The sequence below is a fragment of the Apus apus genome, chromosome 3 (assembly GCF_020740795.1).
Source record: "Apus apus isolate bApuApu2 chromosome 3, bApuApu2.pri.cur, whole genome shotgun sequence".
Taxonomy (NCBI): Eukaryota; Metazoa; Chordata; class Aves; order Apodiformes; family Apodidae; genus Apus; species Apus apus.
Window position 1 is genome coordinate 23,300,074 of NC_067284.1, and position 19,380 is coordinate 23,319,453.

At 36.0% G+C, this 19,380-nt stretch overlaps 1 protein-coding gene across 1 annotated transcript in view; it reads left to right on the forward strand.

The window, feature by feature from the left end:
* The window catches only part of COL21A1 (collagen type XXI alpha 1 chain), a 102,881-nt gene that overhangs the window by 38,993 nt on the left and 44,508 nt on the right, over positions 1-19,380 (forward strand). The window contains exons 9-16 of the mRNA XM_051614894.1: positions 1,139-1,222; positions 3,477-3,539; positions 12,943-12,996; positions 13,893-13,946; positions 16,477-16,530; positions 17,385-17,438; positions 18,973-19,026; positions 19,105-19,158. Of these exons, the coding sequence (XP_051470854.1) occupies positions 1,139-1,222; positions 3,477-3,539; positions 12,943-12,996; positions 13,893-13,946; positions 16,477-16,530; positions 17,385-17,438; positions 18,973-19,026; positions 19,105-19,158 (471 nt within the window). The remainder of the gene's footprint in view (positions 1-1,138; positions 1,223-3,476; positions 3,540-12,942; positions 12,997-13,892; positions 13,947-16,476; positions 16,531-17,384; positions 17,439-18,972; positions 19,027-19,104; positions 19,159-19,380) is intronic.

Below are 19,380 nucleotides of genomic sequence, written 5' to 3' on the forward strand. Positions count from 1 at the left end.
GGGGAGCTTGTTTGAAGGCTTAACATGATAGGTTTCCTAACCATCCTCCTAACTCCACTTGGTACCATTGCAAAGGAATCATGGATTTGTGTTTTGATCAATCATTTCACCCTGAGAAAGAAATCCCTTCACAGAAATTGTAAAAAGCCTGCATTATTTTAGGAAGTATGAGTAAAATGTTACAGAAAGTGGTTAAGATATTAAATACAAAATCTACTGGTTTGTATCTTGGATTCTTGAATTTTTGCCTTAACATAGCTCTAAAAACTTGCTGGGTGAAGCAATTCACTGAATCTAACTTCAGGATACAGATTTAGTGCAGATGCATCTAAATTTTGGATGCCTGACCTTGGTCAAATGGATTTGGTCTAGTAGCTCTCCCCTTGCCTGCCTTAATAGAACATTGAGGTTTCATGTGGTCTCAATGGTGAGAAGCAGATATTTAAAAAAAATCTCTAGAGGGTGATGTGGTTACCAAGGTTCAGTGTTTACTGCTGTTTGTACAGCGAGCATAGTTTGGAGGAGGTCACCTAGTGGTCTTTGGAGACACCCTGATGGCTAGGATTTGTGGCTTGTAGGAGCTGGTGGTAGCAAACGTGCCTCAGCTTTCCTCAAGTAGCTTTGTAGTTGAGACATATGCCCAGGAAGTAGCAGACATGTGCTTTACGTTCTTTTCAGACTTGGTAAACCTCGTTGTTACCATCTGTTGTGAACATTATGCTATACATAGTATTTATGAGAGTCCTTTTAAAAAATGTAACAAAATATTTACATTTGAAAATTAATCACACTTCAAATGATGAATATCAAATAGTTTAGGGGAAGAGTTTTGCATGTTGCCAAAATTTAAAATTATCAAACCATATGACAAAATATTTCTGGAAAAGTAAATGGAATTTCATCTGTCAGCCCAGTGTCAGTACTTAATTTTCTATTTATTTGTCTTCGGGGTAAAATGAGGAATTCATGCATGCAGAGTGGTTGGAGGGCAATATGCAGGTAAGCAGAAGTCCAAGTTAACAAAGGAGAGAAAGCCAGGACCTATACAAGCTAAGGAAAATCAGCTTCACGTAATGTTATGGTACATTTGTTGAATGCTTTTGGCATATGTATTCATGGTTGGTTTCACTCTTGATAGTGCATGAATGGTCCTAGTGATGTAGGCTCAACACCTGCTCCCTGCATATGCCCGCCAGGAAAACAAGGACCCCCAGGGCCCAAAGTAAGTTTCCATTCTGTCTTGACTGTATATGACTTTTATTTATTGTTTTTTTCTTTCTTTATATCTTTCATTGACCAGTCATAGACAGATTAGTAAACTAGGGGATAAGTTCTCCCAGTTCTGATTTCCAGTGCATGAATGTAATGATTAGGAAACTCAAGGCCAGGTTTTGTGCCATAGCTCCTAATGACACAAGTATATCTTTATTATTTAAAGAAAATGCTTCGGGATGTAAAATTGTGTTTCCTTGATACTCTTTAGCAAATGACCTCACACTGTTAATTGTTTGAGAATGAAATTGATTACTTGTAAAAATCCTTTAATGGAGAAGTTTTTTCTTTCTTTATTAAAGAATGGACTAGATGCCTACTTGGGGAGTTCTGCCTTAGCTGTTCTGCTGACCTCTTTTCAGTGTTGGTGAAGGACTAAACTGAGAACCAAACCTGAGTCTCAGATGTCTATCACGGCAAACTCAAGTCGCTAGTATTTTGCTGTAGTACCTCTTTCAACTGTGCTAAGCAGTGCTTCCAGAGTTACTAGATGCCTTATCAGGGTAGCCAAGAACACCCCAAACCACTTGTCTTCCATTAAGCAAAAGATTTAAAAGAGCCTATCATTATATAAGGGCTTAACAGTCTGCTGTAACCTCCTCAAGTTAAAGGACATCTTGCTACAGTGGTAAGGGCTTGGATCAGGGAACTGGAATCCACAAGGTGGAGGAGATCATTATTATTTCATGTAATAGAATTGTTGTGGTCTTTTACCTGTTTCTGTTGTTTAGCGTATGAGATAAAAAAGAAAGTATTTGTTATTAAACAAATTGAAATGCACGTCCTTGAAACTTATGAAGGAGTATGAAACATCAGAATTAGGGTTACTTATACAGTTTTATTTAGATCCCTGCTTCATCTGCAACCTTTCAGTTGCATTGCAGTGTATTTTTTGGGGGATAACTGAGTAATACAGGTGTCAAGATAGTGCCTAACTCAGAAGACTGCAGAAAGACAGAAAAGGAAGCCAATTTAGCATTGTATAAGTTATCTTAGCTACAGTATTTCTTAACTTTTGAATACTGGAGTTTGGAACCATTTGAATTTAAACTTAATTTGTGCTTATGATGTAATGGAGTACAATAAAAATACTTAAAATATTTTAATGTACAAGTAACTGCTACTTTAACCTGTTCAAGTTAAAGGCATAAAATTTCATAGTTTAGAAAGTATACTTGAATGTATATTTATTTCACTCAAATCTCGAACCTGGACTTCTTAATTTGGACAACAATAATACTAGATAACCTGTTATTAAATGCAGTAAATTATAACTATTATGCTTTTCTGAAGAGACATTATTTATATCCTTTCCCCTTTAGTCCATCGTTACATTTCTGTGGTTTGTGTGTGAAAAGATGTTTTTATACCGTCACATTGAAGGCTGGTTTCCTATTTCCTTCCTGATATTCTCCCTATTTATAACAATTCTGCAGTTGTAACTGACCCACAGGTCTGTTGATGGTTCAAGCTGAAGAAAGTGGTACCTATGTAACACTGCTGTAGAAGTAAAATGTTTTTATAGATCACGTCTTACTGGATTTTTCTGGGCTTAAATCAAGTCCATTAGTAAAATAAACAAAGAACTTTAATACATTCGGAGGATATATTGAGTAGGAAGTTAAATTCCTGCTTTCTTACTATAAACATAAAGCCTGGGGAACTGACTTTTCCTCTAACAGGGTTATGACAGGTTATCAAAATAATTGCAAAGGCCTTATCAGAAGAAATCTGTAAGAATGTATTTTTCAGGCTGAAATGAGTGTGTGGAGAGGAGTTATTAATCCTGGCTCCTGCCTTTCCAGTGCTTTTGCTTTATGAACTAGACTTTGCCAAGGAAGTGAGAGTTTTCTTCCAAGTAGGACTACTAGATTAACAACGTTTTAATAAATATTTTTTCACCTCTTTGACGAAAAGTGTTTTTATTACTGTTGATTAAGATGTTAAAAAGCTTGAAAGCACTTGAGATAATGAGCTAAACTTGTGCTGTAAGTGAGCACATCTCCAAGTCCTGCACAAGAAATTAGGGAGAATTTTCTCAGGAAGGGGGCTACAAGATCAGTTCCTTTTTGCTGTAGGAATTACTCCTCAATAGTAGGTTGCATCCAGTGTTTTGTGGAATGTATTAGAGTTAAGGTTGTTCAGTGCTAATTTCAAAATGCTCTTTCATATCTTTTGTGTGTTAACATACTGCTTCTCCATAGGGTGATCCTGGGCAGCCCGGAAATCATGGTTATCCTGGTCAGCCTGGTCCAGATGGTAAGCCTGTGAGTACTAAAAGCTTAGTCATATTTTGTAAATGCAAAACTAACAGGAGAAAAACATGTATCACTGATGCCAGATTTTCAAATTTAGATTATTCTGTCTCCATTCTTTGAAGCTGTGAAAATCCCTTAAGTAACAATTCTATTAATATGTTAATCATAGTATTTTTCCTTCAACCTAAAGTATTGTAAATATGGTATCATGAGTTAGACACTGTTGTAAAGCCTCTGCTTACTTTACTTACAGGCTATGAGTGCTGCTGTTGGTCTTTGCATCAATTTGCAGCAGTTACCACCTTCTGACCTTCAGTCTCTACTACTTAAACATTTTTGCAGTAGAAATCACATTAGGACAGCTTAAATCCTCTCTATTTTGTTTTGAGGATTGCTTCTCATGTTTAAGCTTGGTTAATTTAATGTCTTTTTAGCCTGCCTCAAGTAGTCCATCAAAACATGTAGATATGCATATACAATGTTAAAAAAAAAATAATTTTAAAAAAAGAAATATATATATTCTGCAGTTCTAAGCTGTGTTCTATGCGTTAAAATATACATTGTAAAAATACATTTTTACCTTTTTCTCTTACCCTAGATTTTACTTTTTAAGCTGACATTCCATTAGTATAGATGGTGAAGACTGGAAGAAAGTAGATGAATAATATATGTCACTAAAACAAAAGAGACAATTATCCAGTATTGGAATAAAAGGAAACAAATATATTAAAATAACCTAAGATTTAATTTAAAAATACATTAGATCTCTGAATCTGTTTGGAAGCGTCTGAGATGCTGACAGCCAGGCTTCTCTGCTGACTACGGTTTTGTTAACAGCCTGCAGTCTCTGTATCACCAAAGTGGTGTTGCCTGTGCCTCTGGTGTTTTAAGAGAAGGCAGACCAAAAGCTGGGAGAAGAAGAAGAAGCTATAGTATTTATATTAAACACAAAACAGAAAAGGTAAAAGGCAGTTGGAAGCATAAAAAATTATTTGTTTCTGAAAACAGGATAATTTCTCTGCTTGGATACTAAAAGCAGGAAAAGTGTATGCAATTGCTAGAAATTGTTAACTAATTCTAGCTTTTCATTCTCATTTTAAGGACTGAACTTTATAGTTGAGTTTTTAGGTTGTAGTGTTATTTTGAAATCTCCATGGTGAAGTAGAAGGGAAGGTAAGCATCAGAAATTCACTGAAAATACAATTATGGGGGAGTGCCAAATATTATTGAGAATAAAAATACAGGAAGATGTCCCAAAGCATTAGGAAATATTGGTGGATGAATGCAGAGAAGACAAAATAATTTATGAAAGAAACATTGGATCATGGACTGGGGAACTAATGGCCTGTGATATTGGTTGTGACTTAGAAGGGACATTAAGTTATTTCGGGCCATTTTGGTCCACACTTGACAAATAAGAGACAATTCAGAGAATGGCAACAAAGGGCTGTGTTGTACCATTCAACTTCACTCTTTCAGTAGTTTTTCTGTCCTGTGAAAAGATTCACGAGGATATTGTGACTAATTCCAGGTCTTTCCCAAATCTGCCCTTGTGTATCGATTTTAGTACCTCTAGCGTATTATTCCTACTTAAGAGGCACAACCCACCAACTTTGATGGCTTCATAAAAACACCTAATATTCTATTTTTGTTAAGAATTTTTATTACTGGTAGTACATTTCATTTCTATGTCAGCTAAAGATGGAAACTGTGAGACTGATACTTCCTTGGAACTGTGTGCTGTAAGGGTAATAAATATTGCTAGTTACAAGGAGAAAGCTCCATGCTACACATAAAATGTTCACATTTCTCCTATTTTGTTGCTTAGTTACATGTTGGCCTTTTCTTAGGTATCACAGCTGGTTCATTTAACTACGGTGATTCTTTCTGGAGGCAGAATTAGTTTGATAGGAAAAAAAAGCAACTGAAAACAAGAAATGCAATTGTATCTAAAAACTGAGAAGTCCTCTGTTTTAAAATATGAAACTTGGTATATTGAAACCTGGCCTCCCTGATCACCTAGGAGAGCAGTGAGTACATGAATTTTTCAGTAGTTCCACAAGCAAAGATCCTTGTTTTTTCCTGTGATATAAAAATATCTTTATACTTTTACTTTTGTCTAAGCTGTTATCTTCAAAGTTTTTTTGGAATTAGAAATAGACAAAACAATCTGAACTGAAACTATCATTGCTAAAAAATCCTAAATTTTGGTTCCAGTCAATCATGAAGACAGAGGAGGAATCTGAGTTGAGGAAGTGTGATCTAATAAGAATAACTTTTCAGTTGATTGTTGATGGTACTTAAACTTCTGAAGAGTCGCCCTGTTCTCCTGTACAAAGAGAGATGTACAAACTGTCCTAGCCTAGAATTGCATGTGAGAAGGTGTCCATCATATTTTGATCATGCCACTTGCTAGAGTTAGACTTGCAGTATGCATAAGCATAGCAGAGCTGTCTTTAGTCCAGCTAACTCTGATGTTTTGAAAAATGAAGGGATACTGTGTATGCTTCAGTGAAGCCAGAATGGACTGGATGTTGGTAGGGAACTGTCAGTTTACATTCTCTCATTAAAAAATAGATATAGACTTTATTTCTGTAGTGTCCAGTACTGTTTTAGAAACAACTGGCTATGAGTTTCATACTTTTACTCATGGGTTTCCACTTCAATGATATATATCTTCCCATAAACACTGAAATTTGTTATAGTGTGAATCATGAAGGAGAAATAAATTGATACTGTAGGCTTTCTGTAACTATGTAATCTGACAGTGTGTTTTTTTTTCCTGGGCCTGAGTTACAATGTGCATAGATGGGCATTCTCTGAGCATAAAAAAAGATTAACAAAAGTATCTTAGGCAATTAGAAGAGAATCAAAAAGCGCCACTAAATGAGAAATTTTACCATTTTGCTGAATTGACGTTCATATGTTATTTGAAGTGCTTACAGTTGAATCCTATAGCTTTATTAATAGACTAGTTTTGAAAAATCAGCTGTAGCTTTTTGCACTTGTTCTTTGTAAGGACATAATTGCAAACCTATTAGGTCATCTGCAGCTCTGGCCAGTACATTATTATTCCTTCTGGTAGATTCTTGAGTGCTTTCCAGCTTTTAGCCATGAATGGTGGGAGACCCTTTAGATACATTGTGCAGGGAAACTGATTCCTCTCTCTTTTTCTTTCTGTTTCACCTATTTATTTGCTAATACCATTTGCATGCTTTCTGTGCTGTCACTGATTTGCCTTATTTAAGAAGACTTTGCTCAGATGAATCTTAGCTGTATTCCCTGGGGAGCTCTGAAAAGCAAGCTTTTAGTTCAGACAGCACAATAGGCTTACAGGTAGTTGTGTAGGCAGTGTTGTTTGATCAAATGAGTTTTGCATGAAAAGCTTTTCCTGGAAAGTCAGTCTTTTCTGTTCCCAAAAACATTTTTATGTTATTCTCTAAAGTTATTCAAGTTTGCCTATCTGATATTCATTTTCTTGGAACAGTATAACTGCTCAACAAAATGTTTCTTCCTCTGAGCAAGATTTTAGACATGCATTTATATTACTGTATGTAACTTGTTTTTAATGTAAAACATCAAATAAAATTTCATTTCTTGTTTGTGGGCTGGCTAGGTTGTTGTAACACTTAGTTTTAGTTCAGAAAAAGTCAAACCAATTCACATTAATATGTTCAATATTATGAGAAAATAATTGTTCACCTGTTGTTAGCCAGTAAAATTGTTTGCTATAATATTTGGGAAAGTGAACATCAACATAACTCACTTTCAATAATTCCTAATTTTCTTTCTAAATAGTTTTATTTACATGTTCTTTGTTTTTTCCTTTTAATTGCCACCTTTGTTTATTTTCTGTACTCTGATACATACAGAAAAGACCAATGAAGTAACTGGAAAAAAGCACAAAAGTGAGAAGTGTAATAAGTAATAAAGTAATAAGTAATGAAAATACAGGTGTTTTTTTCAATCAAAAATGTCATTTGGGACCTGAACTCCTTATATTGTCTTGTCAGGAGAAACAGCGCTGGTAAAAATAAGCACTATGATAAAAAATAGTATTTGAATCTCAACTGGAACTCCTTTTAATGGGCATTATTCATCATAAAGAAGCATCTGGAGTAGTTGCTGGCCCTGGGAATGCTCAACAGCCTGACTGTATGGTCACAAAGCCATATATTATTCCCAAGGATACTTTATAAATACTAGGAAAAAACTCAAGTTAAGGGTGAAAATAAATGAACAGAGTCTATGCAGTGATCACTCCTGGATAACAGAGGTGATAGGTTATTGGTCTGCTGAAAGAAATGAAAAAATATTTTTCTGTTTTGAACTTTGAGCCATGTGGCTTGCAAATCTGGACAATTTTCCAGTGTTCCATCTAGTTTCATTCATGAAAGTCTGGAACCGTTTGCCTTGTCTTTGAAGTGTCCACAGGCAATAAGCAGTTTAAAAATAATCGGGTGAGACTGACTTGACTGAGATACTCAGATACAAAGTTCATAGAGTATCAGAAGCCTCACATAATAAGTAATTTGTGGTCATTCCAATACTTTTTTTTTAAAAAAATAACAACTAGAGAACATTATTAGAGCTGTATTACCTGGTTTCATAATATTTGATAACCACTGAATGCTGAATTTTTTATGATGAATTTAGCATAATTGCAGCTATTTCAACAGTACTTCTAAAATAAAAATGGGTTATAGCTTTATGTATACATAGGATTGCCTGTGCTGTTGGATGGTTTGCCTTGGGATTTAAGTTGGTATAAACTCTGCAGCTACTTTTTTTCTCAGGAAGCCTTTGCAGACATAGCTGATAATTCAGCTGTGCAATGCTGCCATCAATTCCAGAAAAATACATACTCCTGAGTAACATTGTGGCCTTGTTATTCTTGGAGAAAATATACTTGCTCCATTCTAATACAGACAGGTAATGGCTTCACTGGGACCTGCTGCTTTAAAATCAGGGCAGTGCCTGATGCTGACGTGTGTTGCATACAGCTGTCCATTTCAGACTAAAGACCATATATGTCTATCTTCAGTGGTGACCAAAGGCAGATGGTATGAGTAAGCATCTAATCAGCAAGCAGGAATTTACACTCCTTAGGTACATCATCACATGTCACAGAAGTTTGAAGCTCAGGGACATTTTAGGCTGGATTTATGACCTTTTATTTAATAATCTTGATGGATTTTTCCCCCCCCTTTCTGGGATTTGAGCCGAGAACACGACGCTGAGGTACAATGTACTGCTAGTGGTGCCGAGCTATGAAAGCCATGGAAGATGATGGAGTAGCCAGTGGAAAGAACTGTAATCAAAAAGAGAAAGAATTCAACAGAGCAAAACAAAGCAAAAAAGGGCAACAGACCAGGCAATGAAACTTTTTTTCTGTACTTTTCCCATAAAAATGTTCATGTGATTGCAGATTTTTGGTTAGGAGTCACCTCCAAATTTATATTGGAAGGTAAAAGCTGCATTTAATTACTTTTGAGATCTAATGCTGGATCTTCCCTTAATTTTCATGTTTTGGTATGTAAAGGCAGAGGGGCTTCATTGCAGAGACAGTTCTGGTAGCCTGCAGAAGCAAATGCCACAAGAAGCCCTTCTACACATCTGTGCTTTTTAAGAGAGGGAGGACAGAGGAGATGACATTTGTTCTGAGCTCCCGACTTACCACTGCTTAAGAAAGTCCCAGACAAAGGAGTAAGGCTCAGGCTCCAAAGAGACCTGCTGGAGAGGACCATCTAACTGATCCATATGTCCAAAGGAGCAGGAAAAAGAGAAGCAGTAGGCAGAAGTGTAAAAGGCATAGTGAGGTCTTAGAGAAGGTTGTTTGGAAATGGGATGGGAAAAACCTCCTTGAGAAAACAAGGAGATGCTAATTTCTCAGCAAAAGCATAAAACACTTAATTCAAATACGTCAAGTACTTTTTAGCATTTCTGTTGCCTCAGAGGATTTTAGTTATTGATGCTGCCAGTGAGGAGGGAGAAGGTCATAGCACAACTGTGAATTTGAGTGTAGATATGGATACATGTCTGAATTGCTAGAAGATTTTCTGTCCTTTAAGATGTGATGTATTTTACAAAAAGGGCTTCATTCTTCTAATGCCTTAGATAAATGTGCTTTAAATGTACTGAAGATTTTCCACAAGAGAATTCCAGAAGAGGTCCACAGACCTCAGGATGTTTTTCTAGCACCAAGTTAAATTTTTCTTTCACAGTTGAATTCCCTTTTGCTTAGTTACACCATCCTAAATGGTTCTGTTTACTTAGTGCATACAGACATTCAGTATCTTTAGACCACTGATCCTTGGTTATTTTCTATCCAAATCAAGCTTTTTTACTTCTCCATTGTTTTTCTCAAGTAGTCTTGTTGTCCTGCTTTTGTCATTTATGTTGCTCAGAGACTCCAAAGACTTTTCAGTAAGGAAGTGTGCAGTTCAGTTGTTACTGCTTTATCAGTATGTCCTACATTACTATTTTATATTTGTCTGATGTGATACACCTATGAATGCTGCCTGAACTTTTGGTTTTTGGGCGTGCAAGTGCATTGAAGATATACTCCTGAGGTTTACTCTGCTATTGCATATAAAAGTTCTGTGGTATTAATAATCACCATATAGCCTTCTTGCTCAGTTTTCTGCCTTACAGATAAACTAACTTTCATTTTCCAGCAAGGCTCTTAGTTCACTGACAATGATATTATTGCTAATTTGTCTGTGTTCTTTATGTAATTTCTTTGGCCTACAAAATCTTTTAATCTTTTCCCTTAGAATTATTTGTAAATTATAGCAATTTTATTTTAAATTACGAAGCCAGATTTTATCTGTGTTGTGTTTGGTTTTTTTTTTAATACCCAGCCATCTGCATATCTAAACTCCTGTGTTAGGCAGCAGATATTTAAATAATATACCCTAAGGGGTATGGGATTCTTATGCTGTAAGATATGTTTTTCTTGCCCATGCTGCTGCTTCAAAAGGATGAATGCCTCCAAAATATTTTGTGCCACTGTCTTCTAAAACTAGGTGGGTGTCTAGTCAGTCTCAAAGGCAGGAGCTACCTGTGTTTAGGACACTGAGTATCAAATTCAGGGTTAGTTTATAACACTATTCACACTATCTGTGTGTATTCTGAAAAGTTTATGAGGGAAGGCTAAGTCCAAATAAAAACAACTCTTTTTGGTGGCTGATTTAGTACTTTCACTGTATCTGAAAGCGAACCTTCAATCCTGAGCTTGTCTGTGTCAATTGAAAGGGCACTTCTGTCCCTTTTACCTAAAATGTCAGCTATGGCACAGCTGTTCTTGGTGCATCTGAATGTGTGTCACATGCGTATTCCTATTGAGGGCTTTGACATTAGGGAAAGAGACTGAGCAGGCGTTAGCATATAGGTTGATGATCTGTACTGAAAAAGGATTAGTGATACAAAGACATGCTCAGTTTTTATGAAAGCCGGTTTTTGTTATTTAGAGAAGGTGTTTTTAACTTGTCCAAACAATTGCTACAGTATTTGTACCAGACCGATTCTCATTTTTGTGACTTTCTGTGAATTTCCTTTTGAATCTTCTCTGTTCCGGCTTTCTATTAAACAAACATATAGACAATGTGTTTTATTTGCTCTGAAATCACATTACAAGATCTAGCTCTGAGCTAAATTTGCGTTTTGTAAGCTGAAAACTCTTTTGCTGTCCTCCATTCATCTCATGAATTTTGAAATTCAGTTCAGCCAGGAAATTGTTCTTCTGTATTTCTTCCCCTACTGATTTAGAAGAAGAAGAAAGGGAAATTGCATTTCAGAGATCTAAAATGTGAAATAAAGTTTTATTTATATAGAATTATATCCTACAGGAAGTCATACAAACTTTTTTGCCTTTTTTCTTTTTTTTTTTTTAATGTTTTTTTTCTTTGAGAACAAATAAAGGTAAACTTTTAAAGGCAATTTTTTGACTTGGTGAATTGTTTCAGCTACCCAGGAGGCTTATTAGCAGTCTGGGAATGCTACGTCATTTACAGTTAAAGCTGATTTTCCTAGAACTGCCTTGAGCACTGAAAGTGAAATTCTTGATAAAGGATCCATGTATGACAGAGACCTAGAATTTTGTTTACTTCTATACTAAACGTTACCAGCTGTCATTTCAGGCATCTGCTCAAATGTCTATGGGGACGAGGGCACAGCAAGTACTCTCTTGTATCTAGCCATAAAACAATATCTGTTTATTATTCCCAGGAAGCTCTGACTGATTTTAAGAAGATATCAGACATAGACATTGCCTTCCTTGTATTGAAAAGGTTCTATTAGCTCCTTTTTATCAGTGTGGAAATCCATCCATTAAATTTTGTGCTAAGTTTTTAAGACTGAAACTCATTTAGAAACAGGAACATTAGTTCTTTCAGTTCAGATTAAGATCAAAATCTAGGTATTTGAAATTGGATAGTCCATTTTACGGGATTTGTCAAATTTAGTTTGGGCTGCTTGTTGAAAGGTCTGAGCCAAACAGCCTCAGGGTTTTATAGGACAAATTATCTTCTTGTTTTGTATGTTTTGTCAAAAAACACCTCTCTTTGTAGCTCTTATTGTCTGTTGGAACAACGTGTTTTTAATGGAGCTAGGTAAAATTCCTGTTCTTCGGCTATTGCCTCTGTTAAAGCACTTGTTAATTTTGCATAAATATTACCTATCTTTGCTGTACTCATTGAATCCAATCTACAAAAACACCTCAGGCATATATTTTGGGTTCTATAAAGATTCTTGGGTTCTGCCAATGTAGATTTCTAGTAAAGCATTTCTGAAATTCTTTTTTCAACTCATGAATTATTTAGTATTTTTTTAGTCCCAGTCATTCAAGTTATTTTTTTACTTGCATAGCCTGTTATATACCTTCAAATTCATAGCTAAGTGCTTAGTATTGAGAGTGGCGTTTTTGTTATTTAGAGAGATTATAAAACTAGCTGCTTAGTGTATTAGAACACTCCTTGTTTGTTAAAGTTTATTCCTGTAACTTTAAGTAAGCCTTCAAAAGTCCTGTCATTTTTCAGCTACCTTTCTTGAAAGAGAGAGGGAATAAAAAGTGTCTATATATGTCAGTTAGGTTATTTTCTTTTTTTCTCTTTTCTTATGGGCAATAAAGCAATATGGCTTTTTATATTCTTATGTAACAATTCTAAAACAATGGATTTTTGCATAAAGTCTGCAGGCTGCAAACTTCAGATGCAGAGATGAAAGCTTGAAAGCTGAAATCTAAACCTCAAATGTATGATTGTTGTAGCAGTTACTGAAATTGTGACCAAAAATGACAGTTATGACAACAGTTCTCTAGGCACCAGGAGGATTGTTTTTTTCCTTAAATAGGTTTTTGGAAATTTGTATATATGACTTAGAAAGAATTACAGTCTTGATTTCTTTCCCTTAGGGATATCAGGGATCAGCAGGAACTCCAGGTATCCCAGGAACTCCTGGGGTTCAAGTAAGTTTCTCTTTTGTTCCTAGAATTTGTAAATCTGAGACAAATCCCAACTCCCTCCCAATATCCATTGTTGAGGTGTGGGGAATGAAAGGGTCTCAAGGGATGGAATGGAGCCAGGGGCCATCATTGAGTGAATTCCTTTGGAACTTATTTTGGGATTTGTAGGTAGGCTGACCATGGAGTATGTATCTGACCATTGCTAGGTAAGGCCTGTAGGAGCAGGGCTCAGCTGGGCCTTAGGCATTTTCATCCTGATCCAGAAGCCAAACAGTAGTTTCTTCCATTTTTATGTGAATCAGTTACAGTGATCTGAAGCTTTGTCATGGTGATTGATTACTCACCATTCTCATGTCCAAAAGAAGGTTTCAGATAAAGCCCAGACTGATGGAGGAGAATTACTTCTTTCTTCATTGTATTGAGTAGTGCTTACTGGGACATTGGAAACCTGTGCTGCATTTTACTTTTAGGATGATCCAGTCTAGCTGGATAATTGAGGACTTATTAATGTGTTGAATTAAATATCTGAGAGTGTGCTGGGGCCAAGAGTGAGCTTGCAGCATGGCATATGTGAAGGCTATCTGGTCGACATTTGAAAGCAAGGGAACATCTCTGGACTAGTACAGGCTGTGTGATGTCCTTTTTTCCTGGGGTGGTCCTTGGTTAGATCAAAGAATTGTTTTGGTGTTCCCAAGTGGGAACAAGGTGGTGATAGTGTGCTATATTCATACATGCTGGATACATTTCATGCTTGGTTCTGCTTTTGTATCCAGTTACCAAAATGTTGTGATCAAGCAGCTGACACATCAGTCACTGCTCTTGTTGTATTACATTTCTGTGTCTTATTCTGCATCAGATTTTATTAGTATTTGAGCTGGTTTTAATTTTTTCTTTTTTAGGGACCACGTGGCTTACCAGGTATCAAGGGAGAGCCAGGGAAAGACGGGGCTAAGGTAAAAATAACAACAACAACAACAAAAGAAACCAAAACAAAACCAGGAAACGAGTAATAGATAAAAATATTTTACTCTTACCATTTATCGTATTTGGTTGTACAATTCATAGTATCAATATTTTAACATGAGCCTTCTGAGAGAATTGTGTACTAAAAAGATAATAAAGAAGGAATAAGAATCCTAAATTTAGAATGTTACTTCAATTGTGAATCTGATCTGCTTTATTTAATAAAGTTTATATAGGCTTTAGCACTGCTGGTAACACCTTTATTGCACTGAATAATTTCTATTTGCAAACATGTCTGAATGTGGGTACCTAGAAGCACAATACAGACAACTGTCAGAATGTGTTTTTTTTTCTGTCTCTTCTCACACTTTTTCTCTTTGCATCCAGATGAGCTATGTATGAAATTTCAGATGGCACTTCTTATCAGAAAACACTGACTCATTGAACCCAAAGCTTTTTTTGGAAAAATTGTAGCTGAGGTGTAGCCAGTAGCTTAGAGCTGCAGACAGATGTGGCGGTTTATGTATAACATCCTTTTGGTAATCAACATAAGCTTGAATCTGGAACTCCTGTATACACTGTGAATAAACTAGCCATTGGCTATTGGCAAGTCTCATTGATACGTAAATATGTGTCCACCCTTCTTTCACACTTCTGGCCTATGTTTAGCAGAGATCTAAGTAGATTGTGATAAAAATTTGGTTTGGTTTATTAAAACTTCAAAGCCTTTTTAAAAAACAAACAATTGATTTCCAGACAGATTTTACTGTAGAATTTCCTTCTTCTAAAGTTTCCAATATTAAAGCAGGTCTTTAAATTCATCACTGGTCAGCAGAATTCTCAAATGCAAGATTTGTGAAAATGTGCTTATTTGTTCTGTGCTTTAGGCATCTTAATCTGATTGATCTGAGATGTTAATCTAATTAATCAGTCAGTATTGGGCCATGTGCAGAAAGTAAGATAGTGATGATGAAAAACTGTATTATTCTCCTGACAGGGTTTTGTCACAGAATATTTCCTAATGCTTAATCCAGCCTTGTTTAAAATGTGCCAAGAAACAGGGCTTCCACCACTGTTTCAGAAAACTTTTTCCATTGTAAAATAGGTCTTGCCATTAGAATATTTTTCCTGATGATTCAGCCCAAATTTTCAGCTCTTAATTTCATCCCATTTCTTGTAAAGTTTCTGTGTACTTTGCCAGCTTTTTAAATTTATCCAATAATTGATTCACCACTTTTGAGCAGAAATTGACTGTCCATTCTCTTCATTAAGGAGCAATGGGTGCATGAAGTGTTCATTTGATAAGTTTTGCTGATTTTTTTAACTCTATTACGTTACCTGTTTTCAGTACTTATTTCTTGTGAGATGCTGTGATAGCATTAACCCACAAACTACTATTTCTGTGGTAGGGTTTCTGTCTTCTGTGAACATGTAACAGGCCTCTCTGAATCTGCTTAAACATGAATGGTTTTAATAAATACCACTGAGACATGTTTTGTTTCACCCTTTGTTTTAGAACTTGAAAAGTTATATAAAAGAACTCCCTGAGCATAATTTAATATTCCTCCTTTATGACAGAAAGGTATTAAACAAATTGAAATACATTGCTCAATATAAAGTTAGATAGTAACAGAGAGAAAACAATGGTGATTGTCTAAAAGTGATTTTGTGATTGCCTCTTTGTTCTGAGCAAAGTAGGTCTACTGGAACAAGGAATTAAGCTTGTTTTCATTATTTCAAGTCATGTAGTGCCAAGTTATAATTTAGCCTTTTGTAATCGCTCAAGGGAGCTTGAAGACAGAGTGTAGACAGGTAAAGATCTTCAGTACTAATACTAAAAGTTCTGAAATTCCTGACACCTGTGAGGACAACAAAAAGAACTCATGTTTCAGCTTCTGTTTTCAATTGCAGGCTGCTTTTACCCAAGTGGATTCTTTCTTCCACTGAAATGAGAATTCATTTGTCAATGTGCCAAAGTTGTTTTGTCGGTGTATTTTGTTTTAATTTGGGTGGGTTTTTTAAGACAAAGTACTTAAAACCTTATTTTTTTTAATATTTCACTCATTTAGAGTGAACTGGTGAGAAATTGGATAAGGTCAGTAGGTCTTTGACTTTTTCAGTAAGAGTTACCAATAGATTTAGGGAATTCCCTTATTCTTCATGAATTAGGAATGGATGGAAGAATTATCACAGCTCTTACAGAGATTTTTCAGAGCTCTTTTCAAAGCTTGTTTTCCTCTTGTCAAAGATAAATCTCTACTTTTGAACCTCCATAAGCCTTGTTTAGAGATTACAGTAAAGTATATGATAAAAAATTTAGTGATTGTTTACTTTTTTTGTTATGTATTGAATCCTGTTTAAAGATCAATGAACTCTCATCAGTCAGCATACCAAGGTTATGTAGTTTATATGGTGATATATGTCTTTCGACTGTTTGTTAATCATTGAGAATATGAGTGTTACTATAGTATGTAACTACTCTTTTAGATAAAAGGATTTAAAATATCTTTGCTCTTTTAGGGTGACCGTGGACTACCTGGCTTTCCTGGATTACATGGAATGCCAGCACCAAAGGTTGAAATTCAATACTTCTTGTTACAATATTAATACATTTCAGCTTGCTCTATAGTTTAATTTAAAGGAAAAATAAGATTATGTACAATATTATGTCAGTGTATTTGATGAGCAACATAAAATGAATACTTATGATGCTGAACTTGAAGGAAGGTACGTGCCATGGGACTTTATTACGGACATATCAAGGAATGGAAACCACCTGTTTCGTGGGGGTTTTAAAAAATATTTGTTCTGTTCTATGGCATTCTGTATTAATTACTTTGAATTTTGATTTTACAACTACTTAGAGCATAATGTGTAAAAAAAAATAAAAAAATTATATAATTTTCTTGAAGTCGTTCAGTTTGAGTGACAGCATTCTGAAGGATAGTTCTGGTCTTACCCAATGAGTTTCTTTCATGTGTATGTTCTTCAAAAGATCATCAACTGTATATTTTGCTCTTCTGTGTTGGTACTCAACTGAATTTGCTTCTTAAGTTTTCCAAATTTTTGTTTTCAGCTTTTCAAATAAGGTTTTCAGAAGAGTGCAGCACTTTTCAAAGAGTTGAATTTTCACTTAGACACCTGCCTATATTGAAGTGACCAAAAAATCAAAGTGCCTTCCACTGGAAATAGAAGCCTTAAGTCTGTGAGCTATGGAGTGTCTCACCAGCAGTGTTGGACACTGGGCTTCTCCTCTAGGAGAACTTGGAAAATTCATTATTTGTATTTACTGTCTTGAGTATATTTTTTTATATCAGATGAAGCTCTTTGCCTCCTTCATTTTATGTCTGCTATGAATGTATACTTTGTATATCTATGTATATAACTACTATTTAAAAAATCAACTTATTCAGGCACTTCTTGTCTAGGGAGAAAGAGGTCCTAAAGGAGACCAAGGAGTGCCAGGAATATATGGGAAAAAGGCAAGTGAAAGTATAATCATAAATTAAAGCAAAATGTTATTGGTATCTGTGGTGGTGTGATTTTGGCTGGCTGCCTGATGCCCCCCCAGCCACTTATATTCTCCCTTGTCAACAGTACAGGGTGAGAAAATAAGATGGAAAAGCTTGTGGGTCCAGAGAAGGACAGGGAGATCACCTAGCAATTAACTGTCATAGGGAAAACAGACTTGACTTGGAGAAAATTAATTTAATTAATTGCCAACTGAAATAGGTTTTGATAGTGAGAAACAAAGACAAAAATTAAAAACACTTTCCCCTCACCCTGCTTTATCCTAGGCTCAACTTCACTTCTTCATGGAATGGGGAATACAGAGCAGGGTGGGGTGGTCAGTCCATACCAGTTCCTTTCTGCTCTTCCTTCTCACACTTCTCTCCTGCTCCAGCATGTGTCCTCTGTGAGGTCCTCCATGCCCTCCAGCATGAGGTCTCCATGGGCTGCAGGGGAATCTCTGCACCTGCAACATCTCCTGCCCTCCTTCCTCACCGACCTTGGTGTCTGCAGTTTTTATCTCACTTTTTTCCCCACAGTCCGTGCTTTGCCTGTGTTGTGTTTTTGCCCTTTCCTAAGTACATTTCCCCAAGGCATCACCACCTCGGCTGGGGGGCTCAGCTGTGCTCTGCAGAGGGTGTGTTGGAACTGGCTGGAACCAGCTGTGTCTGGCCTGGGGCCTCTCCTGATGAACACCCCCCTATAGCCCTGCTGCTGGCGCTGGGGCACCTGCACACAGTACAATACCATTTGTATTTTTATAGTAGGTGTATTCACAGAGGATTTCGTTCTGCAGTTAATTTAAGAGCTGAGAAAAATTTCCACTGAAGTTAGTGGATATACTTGTGTCAAGAAATACTGCATTCATGCTCTGCTTTTCTGGATATTTTGAGAACTCTCTTAATCCTTCTGATAGTAGTTCATTTTAACATAATAAAAAATACTTATAAATATGTGGTTTTTTTGCAAATATATTGATGTTTTTAATATGTGGTATGTATAATAATATTTCAAAGAAGTCTGTGCTTTTTAATACATAGACATGTGAATGAACCATTTAACTGAAGGGAAGAGCGGGAGAGGAGACAGGGGAGCACACAAATGGAGTTGAGACTGACAGAGGCCTGGAAGAGAGATGTTGTTTTAATCTGTAATTTATATAAGGGCTGCTTGTATGTAAATATTTTTATTTCTAAGGGCATATTTTTGGTCATCCAATGTTAACAGTTACATTTTCACCTGTCCTTATATTTTCTTTTTGTATTTATTGGCCTAGAGTTTGAAGCAATTTGAAAGAGGGTCTATGCATTTCTATATTTTAGATAATAATTATGTTCCCGTAACAGGGAGTAGTTATTAATTGACCACTGCATGTGTTAAAGAAGAAGCAGATCTTCCATACATTTTCAAAATAAGACATAGCATACATGAGTTATAGGTTAAATATGCTTACTTTGTAGCATAAATGTTGAGCACTACTTCCTTTTCATTTGCTGTGTTTCTCAGGGTTCAAAAGGAGAAAAAGGTGATATGGGGTTTCCAGGAATGCCTGGGCGAGCTGTAAGTTTTGTGAAGATAATTTGCCTCTAGCTTTTGCTTGTTAATTCCCATACTGATGACTGTTCACTATTGCCACAGGGAGACCCTGGCAGAAATGGGAAAGATGGATTACCAGGAAGTCCTGGCTTCAAGGTATGTACATTTATACATTTTAATGTACGTTTATATCTTGTCCAAGTATGCTCATTTTATTCTGTGAAGAATTACTGTAAATTAAAATAATGTATGTTACTGGGAAATGCCAAAGTTTGCTACAGTCAGTGGGCAGGTGTCATTGATTTCAGTTGACTTGTGAGCAGGGAAAAAGCTTGTATTAAGAATATATTAGTGACTGTCAGAGATTGTTTCTACTTC